Source organism: Phytophthora cinnamomi (assembly GCF_018691715.1).
Source record: "Phytophthora cinnamomi strain GKB4 chromosome Unknown Contig27, whole genome shotgun sequence".
Taxonomy (NCBI): Eukaryota; Oomycota; class Peronosporomycetes; order Peronosporales; family Peronosporaceae; genus Phytophthora; species Phytophthora cinnamomi.
This window is the reverse complement of record NW_027150960.1, coordinates 475,577-493,168: the sequence shown is the minus strand read 5'-3', so window position 1 is coordinate 493,168 and position 17,592 is coordinate 475,577. Positions and strand designations below refer to the sequence as shown.

General features: G+C 57.6%; 8 protein-coding genes across 8 annotated transcripts; 3 read left to right on the top strand and 5 right to left on the bottom strand.

Annotated features, from left to right (window-relative positions):
• Nucleotides 1-198: 198 nt before the first annotated feature.
• IUM83_03957 (Calcineurin-like phosphoesterase) lies at nucleotides 199-1,798 on the bottom strand (the record flags this gene model as incomplete). The annotated part of the gene is made up of 3 exons (XM_067927992.1): nucleotides 199-1,029; nucleotides 1,099-1,280; nucleotides 1,357-1,798. The coding sequence occupies 3 exons, from the start codon at nucleotides 1,796-1,798 to the stop codon at nucleotides 199-201; spliced, it is 1,455 nt and encodes a 484-aa protein (XP_067793773.1).
• Nucleotides 1,799-2,266: 468 nt separating this feature from the next.
• On the bottom strand, nucleotides 2,267-3,760 carry IUM83_03956 (putative RING zinc finger protein; the record flags this gene model as incomplete). Its single annotated transcript, XM_067927991.1, has 1 exon — nucleotides 2,267-3,760. One exon carries the CDS (start codon nucleotides 3,758-3,760, stop codon nucleotides 2,267-2,269), a length of 1,494 nt encoding a protein of 497 aa, XP_067793732.1.
• A 453-nt stretch (nucleotides 3,761-4,213) lies between these two features.
• IUM83_03955 (12-oxophytodienoate reductase 1) lies at nucleotides 4,214-4,552 on the bottom strand (the record flags this gene model as incomplete). Its single annotated transcript, XM_067927990.1, has 1 exon — nucleotides 4,214-4,552. The coding sequence occupies one exon, from the start codon at nucleotides 4,550-4,552 to the stop codon at nucleotides 4,214-4,216; it is 339 nt and encodes a 112-aa protein (XP_067793730.1).
• A 1,864-nt stretch (nucleotides 4,553-6,416) lies between these two features.
• Nucleotides 6,417-7,904, top strand: IUM83_03954 (putative RING zinc finger protein; the record flags this gene model as incomplete). The annotated part of the gene is made up of 1 exon (XM_067927989.1): nucleotides 6,417-7,904. The coding sequence occupies one exon, from the start codon at nucleotides 6,417-6,419 to the stop codon at nucleotides 7,902-7,904; it is 1,488 nt and encodes a 495-aa protein (XP_067793731.1).
• A 526-nt stretch (nucleotides 7,905-8,430) lies between these two features.
• Nucleotides 8,431-10,318, top strand: IUM83_03953 (putative palmitoyltransferase; the record flags this gene model as incomplete). Its single annotated transcript, XM_067927988.1, has 3 exons — nucleotides 8,431-9,690; nucleotides 9,766-9,827; nucleotides 9,895-10,318. 3 exons carry the CDS (start codon nucleotides 8,431-8,433, stop codon nucleotides 10,316-10,318), a joined length of 1,746 nt encoding a protein of 581 aa, XP_067793983.1.
• Nucleotides 10,319-10,395: 77 nt separating this feature from the next.
• Nucleotides 10,396-12,726, bottom strand: IUM83_03952 (Endothelin-converting enzyme, metalloprotease family M13; the record flags this gene model as incomplete). The annotated part of the gene is made up of 1 exon (XM_067927987.1): nucleotides 10,396-12,726. The coding sequence occupies one exon, from the start codon at nucleotides 12,724-12,726 to the stop codon at nucleotides 10,396-10,398; it is 2,331 nt and encodes a 776-aa protein (XP_067793976.1).
• A 296-nt stretch (nucleotides 12,727-13,022) lies between these two features.
• On the top strand, nucleotides 13,023-14,241 carry IUM83_03951 (RNA exonuclease 4; the record flags this gene model as incomplete). Its single annotated transcript, XM_067927986.1, has 3 exons — nucleotides 13,023-13,742; nucleotides 13,823-13,900; nucleotides 13,975-14,241. The coding sequence occupies 3 exons, from the start codon at nucleotides 13,023-13,025 to the stop codon at nucleotides 14,239-14,241; spliced, it is 1,065 nt and encodes a 354-aa protein (XP_067793729.1).
• An 863-nt stretch (nucleotides 14,242-15,104) lies between these two features.
• Nucleotides 15,105-17,027, bottom strand: IUM83_03950 (UDP-sugar pyrophospharylase; the record flags this gene model as incomplete). The annotated part of the gene is made up of 1 exon (XM_067927985.1): nucleotides 15,105-17,027. The coding sequence occupies one exon, from the start codon at nucleotides 17,025-17,027 to the stop codon at nucleotides 15,105-15,107; it is 1,923 nt and encodes a 640-aa protein (XP_067793772.1).
• Nucleotides 17,028-17,592: the final 565 nt, after the last annotated feature.

The window sequence follows — 17,592 nt, the reverse complement described above, 5'->3', positions numbered from 1 at the left end:
TTCTCGACTGATCTGAAAAAAAGCTGATTCTTTGCTCGCGCCGGCGCCGGATTGGCTGAAATGATATATGGCTGTAATAGAGGGCGATGGGTGACGTATGCAGGATGGCTACATTTGATGGACACTTTGAAGTTTTTTTTGTCACTGCTGGCGTTATTGCGGGTGTTATGTCTCACAGTGCAGTTTTGGTGTTGGGTTTTAGTAGACCCAGAGGCTCAGCAGGGTGAAGGTGAGGATCGAGAGTGCAGGCCAAGTTGAAGTTGTCGCTGCCGAGGAGGATTCGAGGCGCGAGCCGGCGGCGAGGCAGGCGGTGTAGTCCTCGGGCGTCGTCCACCACATCATGGAGCAGAGGTACCAGGTGAGGCAGACAGAGTCCTCGCACGCGGTCTGCTGGTGCGACTGCGCCTGCGAGTTGTAGTAGTACTGCTGCACCAGTGCCGAGTCAGTCGCGGCACTCACGACGAAGCGGTTCATCTCGGACCACGACAGCGAGCTCACGTTGAACGCGCTGCTGGCCTTGAAGAGCGGCTGCCAGTTGAGGTCGGAGCTGTTGCGGGCGCTGCTGGAGATGTTGGTGCCGTAAACCGCGAAGTCCAGCAGCTCGTACGTGCTCGCGTCGAAGTCCCAGACCGTAAACGCCGGGTTGTTGTAGAATAGCGGGGAGATGGCAGCCGATGTGAACAGAGGCACGAGCTGCGAGCTCTGGGCGTTGTCGTCGGCGGCAATGACTTCGTCAGGATCTTGTGACTCCATGTCCAAGGTCAGCGGTAGGCGGAACTCGATGCTGTGCGTGTGGCCGAAGATCTGCGCCTTGATGATATCCGCGTACTGAGTCACGATCTTCTTGTATTCCTCGATGTACGAGGCCTCCCACATCGGCGAACCGTCCTGGGCGTCGATGATCGGCGGGATGTGGCCAGCAATGTACGCATACTTGCCACCGTTGCGAAGTCCCGACAGAGTGGCGTTCAACCAGGCAAACTGATCGAACGGGTCGGTCTCGTTAGACGTATCTGGTGTGTGCTTCGGCTACACAGCAACAATCGTTGTTAGCTGTGGACTACACTTGGGGGAGGGAGGGAGGGGGGCAAAGCGTACCGAGTATGGCACCGTGTTGAGCGTGAGCAGAAAAAGTTTTTCGTCGAGTTTGTACGACAAATAGCCGCGGGAGTTGAGGTCCTTCAGGTTGGAAGCGTTGAGCGAGTCCCTCCAAGCCGGAGACACGACTTCGATCGTCGGGTTCTCCTCGGTAGTTGGGTCGGTCACGTTCATCATGTAGCCTGTGCCAGCAATTATAACATCAAAGGTTAGCAACATCCGCGATACCTTGGAAAAAGAGGAAGAACGAATACGTACTCTTCACATCGGTATCACCAAGAATGGCTGTAGCATTGAGCGTCTGGTTGCCGGAACCAGAAAAGTACTGGGCCATGGTCTCCACGTTGATTTTCACCGCCTCGGCGAGGTATTCGTCGGATGGATCTCCATGGACAGCGTGGTCTCCCGTGTACAAGAAGAAATCCGGATTGGGTAGAAGTTGCTGCGCGTACTCGAGCGCAGAAGTCAACAAGCTGATGGGGGCATCATAGCCGTACCGGATCGGAATCTTGGCGGATTCATCGGCGTCTAGGGAATCTGAAATGTTGAGGTGGACGTCGGAGAAATGGAGGATGTGCTTGACCCCGACTTCTCCATCACCCACACTGCTGCCGTAGCTACCGCTCCCCACAGACCCGGCTTGCCCTTGCGAGCCCGAGTTGTCCTTCACACTGGTGGAAGTGATCTTGCTGCTTGACATGCTTGGAGTTTTAGCCTCAACCACCGATCGAGGTGCCGTCGCCAGCAGTAGGAGCGTCGATACCAGGTGTAGGAGGGGGCGAGTCGTCGAGGCAACCATTGTCAAACGTGTTGAGGAGTCACACGCGAGCGTGTCGAATTGGTGAGGAGTTTGTTGTTGAAAGGCAATTGAGTAATGTCCAAAACGCACTGAAACCGCAGCGGAGGCTCGCCTTATATTGCATAATGGATGGTAATGCGACAGGAAAGTAGTTTTGGCGATACAGCCAGTATGTCGGTGCCGAACGAGCATTGAAAATTCGCCACAGGCGTCTTCAAGAACTTGCTTTGTGTAGTACTCAGCGAAATGGACTTGGGCCACAAGTCCGAGGTGACCTATGGAGTGGAATGCAACTAGAAGCTCTTCTGACGGCTGATCGGTATCAAGTTGCTCTCGTCCAACTACGACATACCTCATTGGTAAACATCATTAGAATTCATTAGCGTAAAGGTAATCTACCGTGTTTTCTGCCATGTAAGGACTACTAGCGCTTCTGGTTGTGGGGGTGTTGCCGCCCCCTCCTTTAGACCGTGACCGAAGCCGCCGAAAAGGTTCGAGCGCCCAACTCGCGGCAGTACGCCATGCCTCAGCCACATACTCGTATAGCGCTGGAGGCACAGGAACTTCTTGTGGCTCGCGGAGAAAATGACGAGGTGTGCGCTGACCAAGGCGCTGCGACTTGTCCTTGACCCACCACAACACTGAATACGTCTCACCAGCGCCGGTGTCTTCATTACGCTGCAGCACCACACCGGCGTACCATTGCTCACCGTTCAGGATCTCGACAATGTCGCCCTTATCGAATACGACGAGGGGCTCCACTTCAACCTCTTCGCTGCTTTCGTCGTTCTTGACGGTTTGATCACCCGCCACACCTGCTACTTTTGCCTCGACCTCAGCCTTCAGGTTTCCGATAGAAGTCGTCGAGGTTTGTGGCTCATCAAAAAACGTTGCAGATGGCAGTTGAGTGAGAGCTGCGTACTGGTCCTCGACCTCGCGAAGATACGCGTTGCCCACCTCGAAAGCTTCCGCGAGGATCTGACGCATGGGGCTGGCAACCAGCGGAGCTACACCCAACGCTTGCTCCACAAACTCGTAGGCGCGCTTGAAACGCTTGACCAAGCCGTCAATTTCATAGTCGCGCGGATCCACAGACTGAGCGCGTCGGCAAAGCGGACACGACCGGAATCGGTGCTGAGCTGCTCGCGACAGACACGACCAGCAAAAAGTGTGCGTGCACGATAACGTAATGGGGACTTGGACTTCAGAACAAAGACAAATTGGGCAGGTCATCGCTCTCGGTCCGAGCCGAAAGTTCCCGTCGGGCAACACGCACAGCATCACCCGGTCCGTCAGAGCCGCGGTTTCGTCGCACAACGAATCCAGCGCTGCTGCGTCGTAGAACGGCTGGGACTTCAGGTCTTCCAGCACTTGAGCTTTCAGTCGCGAGGTGGTAGTAGTAGTAGTAGTAGTAGTAGTAGTAGTAGTAGAAGTATCGTCCGATTCCTCGTCCACCTCAGCGGCGCCAGCGTTCGCCGCCTTGTCAAACTTCTTGGCGATCTTGACGAGTGCCAAGCTGTTCAGCACCACGAAACGTCGGAAGGCGTCCACCTGGTGCGACAACTTGAGGACATCCAGCAACAGCGATCGAGCGGTGGCAGGCGGGAGCACCCACCGCGTTCCCAGTGCCTGTTGCAGAGGCTTCAGCTCGCGGTTCACGAGCTCGTCAAGGATCCGCGCGTGTGCGGCATTGAGTTTCTGCATCTCCGACTCGAGAACGGACTGGAACCACGACATTTGCTTGTCAACTCCGTCACAGTCGTCAAAGGCCAGCTTGATCTCCCGCTTGAGCGCCTTGTAGTCCACGTAGTCGGCTGCCCACTCGGGCGACGCCAGGCTGCGCACGCGTTTGCCAAACTTCATCCGGTCTCGGCGTTCGAGGACGCGATGCACTTGGGCTACGGAAGGCGGATCGCAAAGTGAGGATACCTGGATCGGCGTCAAGAAAATACAAGCACACGACGTTGCAGTTATGACTGGAGGAGGCCACGAATATCCCTCATCGGCGTCTTCGGAGCCTGATAATAGCCACGAATCTGCCTGGGCCAGATTCCTGGAATCGTTACCGATAGTTTAACCTAGTTAACTTAAGCAAGCCGTATCAAAAGGCAAGTATGGCGGCAAATCTCAAAAGGAGGTTAGACCTTTTGACAATTCCAGGTGCAACATTCAGCTTCAACTTGCTGCAAGGCTTCACCTCTAACCTCCGAGCAGTTGCAAAGTTCAAACGAGGTTGTATGGATAGTGTCAAGTTTAATTCACCTCAGAGCCTGGATCACTACGTCCTCCAAGTGCTGTTACTACGCCCTATCCTCTCTACGACTCCCAGACGAACCCGACCGAGCGAACGCCCTTGTCCTCCTCGCCCATGTAGGGGTAGTCCGTGTATCCCGCCGCCGGCGCCATGTCAGGCTGCAAGTAGAACGTCTTCGAGTCGTACGGAGTCAGAGCCGAGTTCGTGCGCAGACGCTCGACCAGGTCCGGGTTGGAGATGAAGTCGCGGCCGAAGGCGACGAGGTCCGCCGCGCCGTCCTCGATGGTCTTCATGGCGTCGGCGCGGTCAAAGCCCGCGGCCGTGATGAGCACGCCCTTGTAGGCACCGCGGAAGTGGCGCGCCACGCCTCCCGCCGGGACGTCCGCGTTGTCCACGTGCATGCCCCGGCGCTCGATCACGTGCAGGTAGGCCAGGTCGTAGTCATTGAGCTTGTTCACCACGTAGCCGTAGGTCTCACGCGGCGCCGAGTCCTTGCAGCCGAAGGTGTCGCCGAACGGAGACAGCCGAATACAACCTTGCTAGACGGCAGGCTAGAGAGCACGGCCTCGATCACCTCAAAGATGAGGCGCGCGCGGTTCTCAATGCTGCCGCCGTACTTGTCCGTGCGCTTGTTGACGCTGTCGCACAGGAACTCCTCGAGCAGGTATCCGTTGGCGGCGTGAATTTCGACGCCGTCAAAGCCCGCGGCGATGGCGTTCTCCGCGGCGTGCTTGTAGTCGGCGATGACGTCCGGGATCTCGTCGATGTCCAGCGCTCGCGGGGTCACGTAGTTCTTGCGGCCTTCGCGCGTGACGGCGTGGCTCTTGACGTTGTCCATGCTGGTCGCGCTCGACGACACGGGCAGCTGTCTGTTAGGCTGGTTGAGCGGGTGTCCGACGCGGCCAGTGTGCCACAGCTGCACGAAAACGTTGCCACCCTTGTCATGGATGGCCTTGGTGACGGGCTTCCAGCCCTTGACCTGGTCTTGCTCGAAGAGCCCGGGGGCGCCGAAGTATCCGCGAGCAGTGGCGCTGATGTTCGTGGCTTCGGTGATGATTAGCCCGCCGTCCGAGGCACGCTGCGAGTAGTACTGGGCAACCAGGTCCGTGGGTGCGCCAGCGTCACTCGTGCGCACACGAGTGAGGGGGGCCATGGCGACGCGGTGCTTGAGCTGAACAGGGTCTTTCTTGCCACCGAGGGTGACGGCCGAGAAGAGGTTGGATGCAGTCGTGGTGTTTGTGAGGGGGGTCATGCTGGATGAGGGCGGTGTAGCCAGTGTTTTGTTATTGTATGAATACTTGCGTTGTCGAAAGTAAATTGTGAAGTGGGCGGAACTATTGGTGATTGCGTTCGTGATCGCTGGCCTGAGGTTCAACGGTGCCAAGGTGCTCGACTAGAAAGTGTATCCGCTGCGTCGAATGGAGTGCACATGACCACGCATGACCCCGTAAACGAGGGTGTCACATTAAAAGCGGCACAGATTGTATCTAAACTGGGCAACCTCGATCGCGTCTACACCGCGTTCGACGCAATACAACGTATTGCCAATACGCGAGGTACACCAGCTGTTCAATTCGTGATCGTTGCGATTACGGTTCTCTATAATACGAATGTATTTTGAAACTACGTGTATTATTGTTTTATAGGTCAACATTACAGACGTGATTTGGACGTAAAAACATCGCTACATATTATACGAAGACGTTCTACTTGCAGCCTGACATGGCGCCGGCGGCGGGATACACGGACTACCCCTACATGGGCGAGGAGGACAAGGGCGTTCGCTCGGTCGGGTTCGTCTGGGAGTCGTAGAGAGGATAGGGCGTAGTAACAGCACTTGGAGGACGTAGTGATCCAGGCTCTGAGGTGAATTAAACTTGACACTATCCATACAACCTCGTTTGAACTTTGCAACTGCTCGGAGGTTAGAGGTGAAGCCTTGCAGCAAGTTGAAGCTGAATGTTGCACCTGGAATTGTCAAAAGGTCTAACCTCCTTTTGAGATTTGCCGCCATACTTGCCTTTTGATACGGCTTGCTTAAGTTAACTAGGTTAAACTATCGGTAACGATTCCAGGAATCTGGCCCAGGCAGATTCGTGGCTATTATCAGGCTCCGAAGACGCCGATGAGGGATATTCGTGGCCTCCTCCAGTCATAACTGCAACGTCGTGTGCTTGTATTTTCTTGACGCCGATCCAGGTATCCTCACTTTGCGATCCGCCTTCCGTAGCCCAAGTGCATCGCGTCCTCGAACGCCGAGACCGGATGAAGTTTGGCAAACGCGTGCGCAGCCTGGCGTCGCCCGAGTGGGCAGCCGACTACGTGGACTACAAGGCGCTCAAGCGGGAGATCAAGCTGGCCTTTGACGACTGTGACGGAGTTGACAAGCAAATGTCGTGGTTCCAGTCCGTTCTCGAGTCGGAGATGCAGAAACTCAATGCCGCACACGCGCGGATCCTTGACGAGCTCGTGAACCGCGAGCTGAAGCCTCTGCAACAGGCACTGGGAACGCGGTGGGTGCTCCCGCCTGCCACCGCTCGATCGCTGTTGCTGGATGTCCTCAAGTTGTCGCACCAGGTGGACGCCTTCCGACGTTTCGTGGTGCTGAACAGCTTGGCACTCGTCAAGATCGCCAAGAAGTTTGACAAGGCGGCGAACGCTGGCGCCGCTGAGGTGGACGAGGACTCGGACGATACTTCTACTACTACTACTACTACTACTACTACTACTACTACCTCCCGACTGAAAGCTCAGGTGCTGGAAGACCTGAAGTCCCAGCCGTTCTACGACGCAGCAGCGCTGGATTCGTTGTGCGACGAAACCGCGGCTCTGACGGACCGGGTGATGCTGTGCGTGTTGCCCGACGGGAACTTTCGGCTCGGACCGAGAGCGATGACCTGCCCAATTTGTCTTTGTTCTGAAGTCCAAGCCCCCATTACGTTATCGTGCGCGCACACTTTTTGCTGGTCGTGTCTGTCGCGAGCAGCTCAGCACCGATTCCGGTCGTGTCCGCTTTGCCGACGCGCTCAGTCTGTGGACCCGCGCGACTATGAAATTGACGGCTTGGTCAAGCGTTTCAAGCGCGCCTACGAGTTTGTGGAGCAAGCGTTGGGTGTAGCTCCGCTGGTTGCCAGCCCCATGCGTCAGATCCTCGCGGAAGCTTTCGAGGTGGGTAACGCGTATCTACGCGAGGTCGAGGACCAGTACGCAGCTCTCACTCAACTGCCATCTGCAACGTTTGATGAGCCACAAACCTCGACGACTTCTATCGGAAACCTGAAGGCTGAGGTCGAGGCAAAAGTAGCAGGTGTGGCGGGTGATCAAACCGTCAAGAACGACGAAAGCAGCGAAGAGGGTGAAGTGGAGCCCCTCGTCGTATTCGAAAAGGGCGACATTGTCGAGATCCTGAACGGTGAGCAATGGTACGCCGGTGTGGTGCTGCAGCGTAATGAAGACACCGGCGCTGGTGAGACGTATTCAGTGTTGTGGTGGGTCAAGGACAAGTCTCAGCGCCTTGGTCAGCGTACACCTCGTCATTTTCTCCGCGAGCCACAAGAAGTTCCTGTACCTCCAGCGCTATACGAGTATGTGGCTGAGGCATGGCGTACTGCTGCGAGTTGGGCGCTCGAACCTTTTCGGCGGCTTCGGTCACGGTCTAAAGGAGGGGGCGGCAACACCCCCACAACCAGAAGTGCTAGTAGTCCTTACACGGCAGCAAACACGGTAGATTACCTTTACGCTAATGAATTCTAATGATGTTTACCAATGAGGTATGTCGTAGTTGGACGAGAGCAACTTGATACCGATCAGCCGTCAGAAGAGCTTCTAGTTGCATTCCACTCCATAGGTCACCTCGGACTTGTGGCCCAAGTCCATTTCGCTGAGTACTACACAAAGCAAGTTCTTGAAGCCGCCTGTGGCGAATTTTCAATGCTCGTTCGGCACCGACATACTGGCTGTATCGCCAAAACTACTTTCCTGTCGCATTACCATCCATTATGCAATGCAAGGTGAGCGGCTCCGCTGCGGTATCAGTGCGTCTTGGTCATTACTCAATTGCCTTTCAATAACAAACTCCTCACCGATTGCAGCCGGACATGGTGCTGAAGGTGGGTTACACGGACTACCCGTTCATTGAGTGGAAGAGTGGTAAGTAGAACAGAACAGAACGGAAGAGCCTGAAGTTGAAGTGCCTTCAACATGGCTACATTTGTGTTCCCCACACAAACCAAATGAGCAAAATTCCACCTTCATGGGTTCATTCAGCCATTCTCTCACCATGAGCGACGTCGAAGTCGTCGTGGACGTGTCTCCGCTGCTGCCTGCGTCCCCCGCGGACGCTGCCGCCTCCACACCAGCCCAAGATGCTTCTCCTCCGTCCGCTCTATCTAGCGCAGCCCCTGCCGCCCCCAACAACGCAGTAGTCGCTCCGCAACACGCGCACAACCACGGCCACAGTCACGGCCACCACAACTGCGAGCATCACCACGCCCCTCCGCCGCCCGAGGAGCAACCGCCCTTGACCCCATTGGAGGAGATGTTCGCCTGCGCCAGACGCAACGATTTAGCGCAATTCGTGCAGCTGGTGGCGCAATACGGCGACGAATTGGCGACGCAGCGACGAGATGCGCAGGGCCACACCATCGCCCACTGGGCGGCGCAGAAGGCCAACGGGGAGTTCCTGCACTACTTGCACTCCATTGGGGCGCCTATTGACTCCCCCAGTGAGGACGGGAGGGCGCAGCTGCACCCCATTCATTGGGCCTGCGCTGCGGGCAACTTGAGCGCGTTGAGGACGCTCGTGCTGAAGCTCGGCGTCGATATCAACACGTGCGACGCCAAGAAGCACCGCTCCCCGTTGCTGGTGGCTGCACAAAATGGCCATCCGTTGCTGGTGCTGTTTTGTGTGAGGAACGGAGCTGACGTCTCGCTCGTGGATGCGGACGGAGACACGGCGGTGCATTGGGCGGCGTATAAGGGCGCGACGGAGATCGTGGCAGTGTTCCAGTACCTCCAGGTGAGCTCTGACGCGCCGGATAAATTCGGCCAAACACCGCTGCACCTTGCGGCCATGAGAGGAGAGCTGAACACGGTGCAGTTTCTGGTGGAGACGCTGGACGCGGACGTTAAGGCGCTGGATTCCAAGAATCGAACCCCGAAAGACCTGGCGCAGCTGAAGCGCTTTCATGACGTGGTGCGGTATCTGAAGCAGCGGGAGCTGCGTATGGCGGCGTGGAATGTCGCTGCGTTTACGTGGTGGTGCAACCCTGGAAGTAGAGCACCGTACCACTTCACGGTGCTGAATGCTGTGATCATTTCGTTGATCTACCTTTTCGTTGTCTTCCCGATTATGCCGGATAGACGCAACGTCATGGTGCCGCATCTTGCCTGGAACGCGGTGACCTGGTACTTTTTCTATCGGACGGTCACGACGAAGCCCGGAAGTGTACCAGAAGACAACAAGAAGTATGGTATTGCGTACGATAAGGTTACTGACGCTCTCATCAATGGCGACGACGATGATGGTGATGAAGACAAGGTTGGGGAAAGCGCTAGCGCTAGAGCTCAGCGTGAGTGCTTGGAACGGCCGCTATGTCATACCTGCCATATCCAGAGGCCTCCGCGTTCCAAGCACTGTCGCATTTGCAAGACGTGTGTTCCTGTTTTCGACCATCAGTACGTCCAAAGTGATCTTGCCATGATATCTCGTACTAATGATCTAACCTGTCCGTTATACTTCCAGCTGTCCGTTTGTAGACAACTGCGTCGGTCGTGACAATTACGCGGCCTTCTTGCTGTTCGTGATTTTCCTAGCCGCGGATTTGGCCGGAATGGAGTATGTGCTCTACCTTCTCTGGCGTTGGCACCACGACATGCGCACCTACGCTGTCATTGGCATGATCTACCTGCTCTTCATTTTCCTACCGGTTGGACAACTTGCGGGCTTCCACATCTACCTTACGGCCCGAAACCGCACGACCAACGAGCTGCTCAACGCGGATCGTTACCGCTTCCAGCGTGGAGGAGAGCTGCGCTCGTACGACCGAGGCATCGTCAGTAATGTTGCCGAGCGCTTCTTGGGGCTTGGTGGAGAACCCGTTGACGACGATGACTCTGAAGTCAAGGTCAAGCTGCTCGACGAACAACTCAGCTCAGTTCCCGTGTAGGTTTACAACAGGGTTTATTGATCGGGAATACAAGGGTGCTTTAGTGGGAATACTTTCGACTAGGACATCAAGAAAAACTACCAGAGCTGACACTTAGTCTTCGGGTTCATGGGCGAACCTGCGGGGCATGAGAACACTCGAGAGAAGTCACGCGAGTTACTTGCAACGCCGTTAATGCGCCAACGCTCGGGCGAGTGCGGGTCCGTAGCTAAGCGCTGTGTCGCGCTAGCATCGCTTGATTTCGCACAAAATGCTTGTGCGAATGAGATGAAGAAGAGCTTCTCAGCGTCATTGGCAGGTAAGTTCCGCTCCGCCTGACTCATCACCTCTTTCGCATCAGCTTCGCTCAATTTGCTAATATACTCTTGATACGCTGCGAAGGAGAGCTTAACACCACCGTTGTCCGCGATATTCTCACTCAAAGTGTAGTTCCCGTTGACGTGGCCCAGCACCTTGCCAGTGTCTGCACCACTGGTCACTGTAAAGGTTTCGTATTGGTTCACCAGGCAATCAGTCCTCTTCGAGAACTCCTCTGCCGTTTCGTTACTCCACCAATCTTGAAGATTGCCATCGCCAGCATAGTACCTTCCGGAGGCGTCAAAGCCATGAGTCAGCTCGTGGCCAATGACAGAGCCAATGGCACCAAAGTTACGAGCTGGATGACGTCCTCGAGCAAAGAATGGAGGCTGCAATATTCCAGCAGGAAAGACGATCTGATTAGCTGTGGGTTGATAGTATGCGTTCACAGCAGCACTCGTCATAGCCCATTTGTTGCGGTCAACAGGGCCTCCGATTCGAGCCACTGCGCGATTAAAAGCGTGTTGCTTCACAATCCGCATGTTATCGGCGAGTGGCGCGTCGCTGCGAAGTTCGTACGGGAAATGCTCGGAGCGGGTCGAATGCCCGATCAGGTTGGTCATGTTCCCCAACTTTTCCAGTGCAGCCTTGCGAGTAGGCCCATCCAACCAATCCACACGTCCTAGGTTCTTCTGCAGTGACGCTTGAACCTGCGTTACGAGCTGACTGGCGAGTTGTTCACTTGCCTGGTCGAAACGCAGCAGCGCGAAGTATTTGCCCACTAGGTCAGGGAAGTTGTCAGTCACACGCTGCAGGCAAACCTTCCATCGAGGCGCGCGCGTCTTTTGACCGCGGAGCGTCCGGGCATAAAACGAGAAGCTGGCTTGCACGAAAGGCTCGCTGAGCACACCTGCATAGGTGCTGATGTACTGGTACGTGAGAACTGCTTTCAGCGTGTCCAGCGTCACAGTATTCCCCGCTAGAAGCTTTTCAACTTGCTCGAAATACGCGGGGGTCTCCACAATCACATCGGTGCTGTGAGCCTTAAGGCCGGTCAACAGTCCTGTACCATTGACAAACTTCGCGAACGTCAGAGGAAACTCGTCGGCGACTTGAGCCACGTTCATGCGGTTATAGGTGGCCACAGGATCCTGCAGCTTCTCCTTCGGCACAAAAAGTGGAGCCAGCGTCTGCTCAAATCCAATGACTGCAGAAGCCCGTGATGCAGCAGCCCCGGACTCCCATCCAGCCAGCAGGAACAGCTCCACCACGTACGCATGGAACGCGTCACTGATCGCGTCGAACTTCTTCTTATCCAGGTAATACTGCGGGTCCGGGAGCGACAGTCCGCTCTGAGAAGCGTACAGCGCGTACGTCGTGGCTTCTCTCGCGTCTGCACTGATACTCAAGCCGGTCAAGAAGTCCGGCCCTGCCTTGGACAGCTCGCCCGCCACTTGAAACAGCTCGTGCTTGTCCTTACTCGCCGCAATCTGCTGCAGCACCGGCGCCAGCACCTTCAGCGACGCCTCGTCGGCCGTCGTGCTGCTCGTGTTACTGAAGTTCATGCACGAGCCGTACAGCTCGCCCACAAGAGGCCAGCCCTGCTGCATGAGCTCCTTCAGCACCTTCTCGTTCTCGTCGTGCACCGTGGAGAAGGACAGGAACACACTGGGCTTGTCGTCCGGGATCTGCGCCTGCTGCTGCCAGGCGCCGCAGCTGAAGGCGTAGAAGTCTTCACACGGGTCCACAGCCCTGTCAATGTGGCGCTCCACGTCTCCAGGCAGCGTCTCCACCCACGCCGCCGCCGTGGCGGTGTCCTGGGCCGTTCGGGGCGCGTGCAGCGTGCCGCCACGCACCACCAGCACCACCACGAGCAGGAACAGCGCGCCGAGGCCGGCGGTGGCCCAGGCGAACTGCGGCTTCTGCAGCAGCAGCGGCTGCGGGCCGGCGTAGTCTGCGGCCTCGTCCTCGTGGGTCACGAGCGGCTGCTCGTCGCCCTGCAGCTTCTGCTTGGCCATGGGCGCCTCGTCCTCTTCCTCCTCTTCGTCGACGGGCGGCGCGCCGTCCTCGTCGTAGATTTTCTTCCACTTGGCGCCTGCGGAGCGCTCCATCGAGAAGCTGCGGGCTGCGCACGCGTGTCGGCTACTGGACGCTGCCGGCTGCGGGGCGTCTCGCGATCTGGGAGCCACGAACGGGAGCGGGACAGCGCGCCGCCTGCTGGTCGGCAGATGTGGATTTGCGCGTGTTGACTCCGAGCTACGAGGTGACGTTCCCATCATTCGGCATAAGGCTACATTTATGCGGAATGATAGGCAGATTGATGCATGCTCTATGACAGGGTTATGAAACACCGTGGGATACTTGTCGGGCGCCAGTCAAAAGTTGATCTATTGGCAACTGACTGACCATGGCCGGCAAGAGGAAGCGCGCGGAGGGCTCTGCGCCGACGGCGGCGGGCGGCGCCCAGGCGAACGGGAAGCTGCACCACGGCAAGAAGAAGCACAAGGCTGCAGCCGCGAAGAAAGCAGACGGATCGGCGCCCCCGAAGACGCAGCAGACGGCTGCGAAGGCCCAGCCCACGGCGCTGGCCAACTCCAACTGGCTGGCGCTCAAGAGCAGGATCCAGCAGAAGGACCAGCGCCACAAGGGCGGCAAGGCGCCCGAGAGGAAGCGCGACCTGGACGTGCAGGCGCAGAAGCAGCGCGCCAAGCAGGAGAAGCAGACCAGACGCAAGCAGCAGCGCACCGCCGAGTGGGTGGACAACGCGCGCATCGTGGGCATGGATTGCGAGATGGTGGGCGTGGGCCTCTCGGGCAAGACCAGCGTGCTGGCGCGCTGCAGCATCGTGGACTACGAGGGAGAGGTGCTGTACGACAAGCACGTGCGCCCCGTGGAGAAGGTCACGGACTTCCGCACGCACGTGAGCGGCATCAAGTCCAGCTCGCTGCGCCACGCCATCCCCTTCGCGCAGTGCCTCAAGGAGGTGGGCAAGCTGCTGCAGGACAAGGTCATCGTGGGACACGCGCTCAAGAACGACTTCCACGCGCTGATGTTCACGCCGCCCAAGCACCTCATCCGGGACACGGCGTACTACCGGCCGTACATGCGTCGCAAGATGAACGGCACGGTACGTGGATGATAGTGGAGGGCGGTACATGCAATGAGTAGTCGGTGCTGATGTTGTATTCTCTCTCTCTCTTTCTGCAGAAACTGTACCCGAAGGCGCTGAAGCACTTGACGGAGGAAGTGCTGGGCAGGCAGATTCAAACAGGACAGCACGACTCCGTACGTCTCTCCAGGACAACGTCGATGTTCGCGTTAGAAGCTCTGACGTTCTTGCTGCTATTGCTGTATTGCAGGTCGAGGATGCTCGTGCGACGCTGGAGCTGTACAAGCGCGAGCAGTACGCGTGGGAGAAGTATCTGCGCACGAACAAGAGCAGCAGCTCCCTGGTGGGCGTGGCGCCCGCTCTGCCGGAGAAGGACGCGGGAGACGACGCAGTCAAGGCGCTGCCCGCCGCCGCCAAGGCGCATCTGGACAGCGACGACGAGGAGATCGGCACCGGACGAGGCATCATGGCCGTGCCGGACTCCAAGGAGCTCGCCATCATGGAATACGGCGAATAAAGAAGGACACTTGTCCTTGTCCCGTAGATAGAGATGGACACTGTTTCTAATGTCCATAAATTGACTTTTTACACCTCCAACCGTTCTTACGTAAAAATTAGGACCGATCCGTAAAAAGGTAGCGGAGACTTGCCCACCAGCCATCAGTTGCGAATTGAACCAGTTCGAGTCATATCGATAGGCGAATTGTATCAATCCGGATTCTGTGTTCGTGGCGCCTCTCTTTACCAGCTACCAGCCCTGCCTCCTTTAGCTCCGCCCTCTGGATGGAGCGGGGAGGCGTCGACCGTGGTTACGCAGTTAAATATGAGGCCCACATGGACGTCTGGGGCTTCCTCGTCCGAGCTCCTTCGGGACTTGGTGCACGGGGGAGAAAGGTGGACGAGGCTTCGGCCTCTCTCGCCGCGTTCTCAGCAGGCTGTCTCCGTAGCCTATTGCGGGACCGGAGACGGCTCTGTTGCCTTCTCGTGCATCGAATGGAGGGGGAGTCCCAGATACATTCCTTGTCAACAAATTCATGTAGCTCCGCACTTTTTTACTTTCCACTAGCTGGTTTCTTCCATCCGGCTGGTGATATACGCAGTGCAAATAGCGTACTGTGCTGCGAGAGGAATTCCCTCTCCTCGTCGGGTGTCGGTACCTGGTGAGGGCGCGTCAGCTTCGGCTGGAGTGCTTGGGGGCTTCCTGGGGCAGTCACATCCTTTAACAAATCGTGCAGTCTTAGACGTAGGAAAGTTGGCAAAGCAGCTTTACAGCCAGCAACGATGATCGTATTGACATTGAAATGAAAACGTAGTGTCCTCTACACTTGTTGGAGGTGCTGGATCTTTGCAGTAGGATGGAGCCTTATACACACAAGCCACCTACTGGTTGATCACGTAGTTGCCTGGGGTGTCGAAGCGGAATTCCTCCACTTCAAGCTGCTTGAGACGGTAGCCACGCATGGCGTCGACAGGGTCACTGTCGGTCGATACGGACTCATACTCGACGCCAGCGTTCTTGACCGACAACGACTTCACCTCCACCTTGGCGCCGGGGCAAGCCACAATGCGCACGGCACCATCCAGTTCCAGCGAGTCAAATGTGACATCGGCTCCCTCCACGATCAAAGTGGAGCGAGCGCTAACGTTGATAGCGGACGGCTTGCTGAACTTCTTCGCTAAAGTCGACTGGCTCAACGCGAAGCCCGATCCAAAGACAATCTGTGGGCCCGAGCAGTCCACGGGGATATCCAGCCACGACTGCAGCTTGGTTTCCTTCGGGAGTGACACGCCAAGAGTCTTCAGCTTCAAACGGTTGATCGCAAACACCTCGTGCTCCGCGGAGCTGGCGCACTGAGGTGGGATGTCGTTCTTTGCCTTCTCACTTGCGCTGGCAGCGTCGTTCTTGCAAGGTGAGTACACAACGGACGACGGGAACTGCACGAGGCCGACACCACCCTTGCCGCTCTCGTCGTGGTGCTCAATCTGGTACTGCACCAAAAGCTTCGGGTAGTCCTGCATCATGCACTCCAGACGGGCGGGTGACTTAAAGGCGCACTTGTTCGCGTTGGGGCGGAACTTGGGGTTGAACACCTCGGGCACAAAGCCCTTCGACGTCTCCAGAACCGGCACATACGAGTCCAGCGCAGCGACGATGCCGTTGATGTTGCCCGGGAAGGGCGAGAAGCCCGTCGTGGGGTCGTTCACGTCGCCATCGGGGAACTCTGCCTTGGCGCGCGTGCGCAGGAACTGGTCGAGCTCGTGGTATTCCACGTTGAACAAGGTCGAGTGCTTACCCGACGGCGACGTGAAGCGCACAATGCCGCCAGACGCGTCCTTGGCCTTGCGCGGAACCGTTGTGAATGCGAAGCCCCAGTGGTGCTTGACGCAAGCGCCGAGCATCGGCAGGGCGCCGTTCAGGATCAGGTAGTTGGTGTCCTGGATGAAGTGCACGTACTTCTTGCCCTCCTGCAGCCACTTGGCCGCCAGTCCGGACGTGTGAAGCAAGGTGTGCACGTCGCCGTGGCCGTGCGGCTTCATCACCAGCAGGCCGTCCTTGACGACGAGCTTCAGCTTGGGCTGCTTGCCGCCATCGGCCGAGCCTTCGATCACGTCGACGCACGGCACCTTCTCCTGCTTGATGAGCACGAGCTGGCCCTCGGCCATACCGAAGTTCTTGTGCTCCGCCAGGAAGCTCTGCGTGGCCTCGTGCGTCGAGTCCGACGTCATGATGGCCAGCGGGATCTGGATCGGCGTCTGCAGCCGAGCGTTGGCCAGCGCCTGCATCGCCAGCAGGTGCTGCACGTACGCCTCGAGGTAGCTCGTGTGCGTCAGCGTCTCCACCGGCAGCCGCAGCTTGATGCCCTGGTAGCCCAGCCGCTCGCCGAGGCCGCCGGCCACCACGACGAAGCAGCACTTGTCCAGGTTGGCCAGGCCGCGCTGCTCCAGCTCCGCGAACAGCGGCGAGTCGAGCTCTGCTACAGCCGCCAGCTCGGCCGACGCCGCCGGGTTGGACGGGCGCCAATCGGCCCACACGTCCCCAGCGTCCTCCTCCTCATCTGCGGCCTCGCCACGCAGCTCCGCGTACAGCTTGGTGGCCGAGGACAGGTATCCAGCCACGCCGCCCTTGTACCAGCCGTCGAAGTGCAGCACCTGGCGCCACAGCGCGCTGTCGGCCTTGTCCGCGAGCAGACTCAGCAGCTCCTGCTGGCCCCACGCCCGCAGCGCGTCCAGCACCGCGTCGTGGCTCTTGTCGTCGTCGCTCGAGTGCTTGTAGCCCATGGCGAATTGCGTTCTGGCCGCCATGGCCAACAGCTTTCGGCAGTCGCCGGCGCAGCGGAGTGGGCCGACACGTCAGGAGAACGAACGAAGCAGCCGCGGGCAGTGATTGAAGTTGAGCTGATCCCGCGCCGCGCTATAAACGCCGAGCAGGTTGGTCTCTCGAAGGTATGGAGCACTTGGATGTATCACCTGCGGGTGATTGCACGCAGCGCTGACGGTGCATGCATCCAGTATAGGTAGACTGCTTGCTGGTTACATGTATCGCCATTGCCTGCATTGCTGGCTTCGGGCTGCAAGCACAGCATTCCGTTTACGCCGACGAGGTCGGAAGCAGGAGTAAGGCGTGGCCTACGGCGGCTGACTTTACCGCCTTGAACCTCAAGCGCACGTGCAACTTCAGTTTTATCGTCAACACCAGTGGAGGGTGGTTGGCAACCACGCTCGGATGATTGCATGTGCTCGCGTCCATGGGCAACCTGAATTGCTCCAGTCCGACTTTGAGACGGTGAACACGGACTTGCACGAGTCTATTTGCCCATTCATTCACGTACACAACGAAGGGAGGAGACCCTGGTCAATACATATCTTA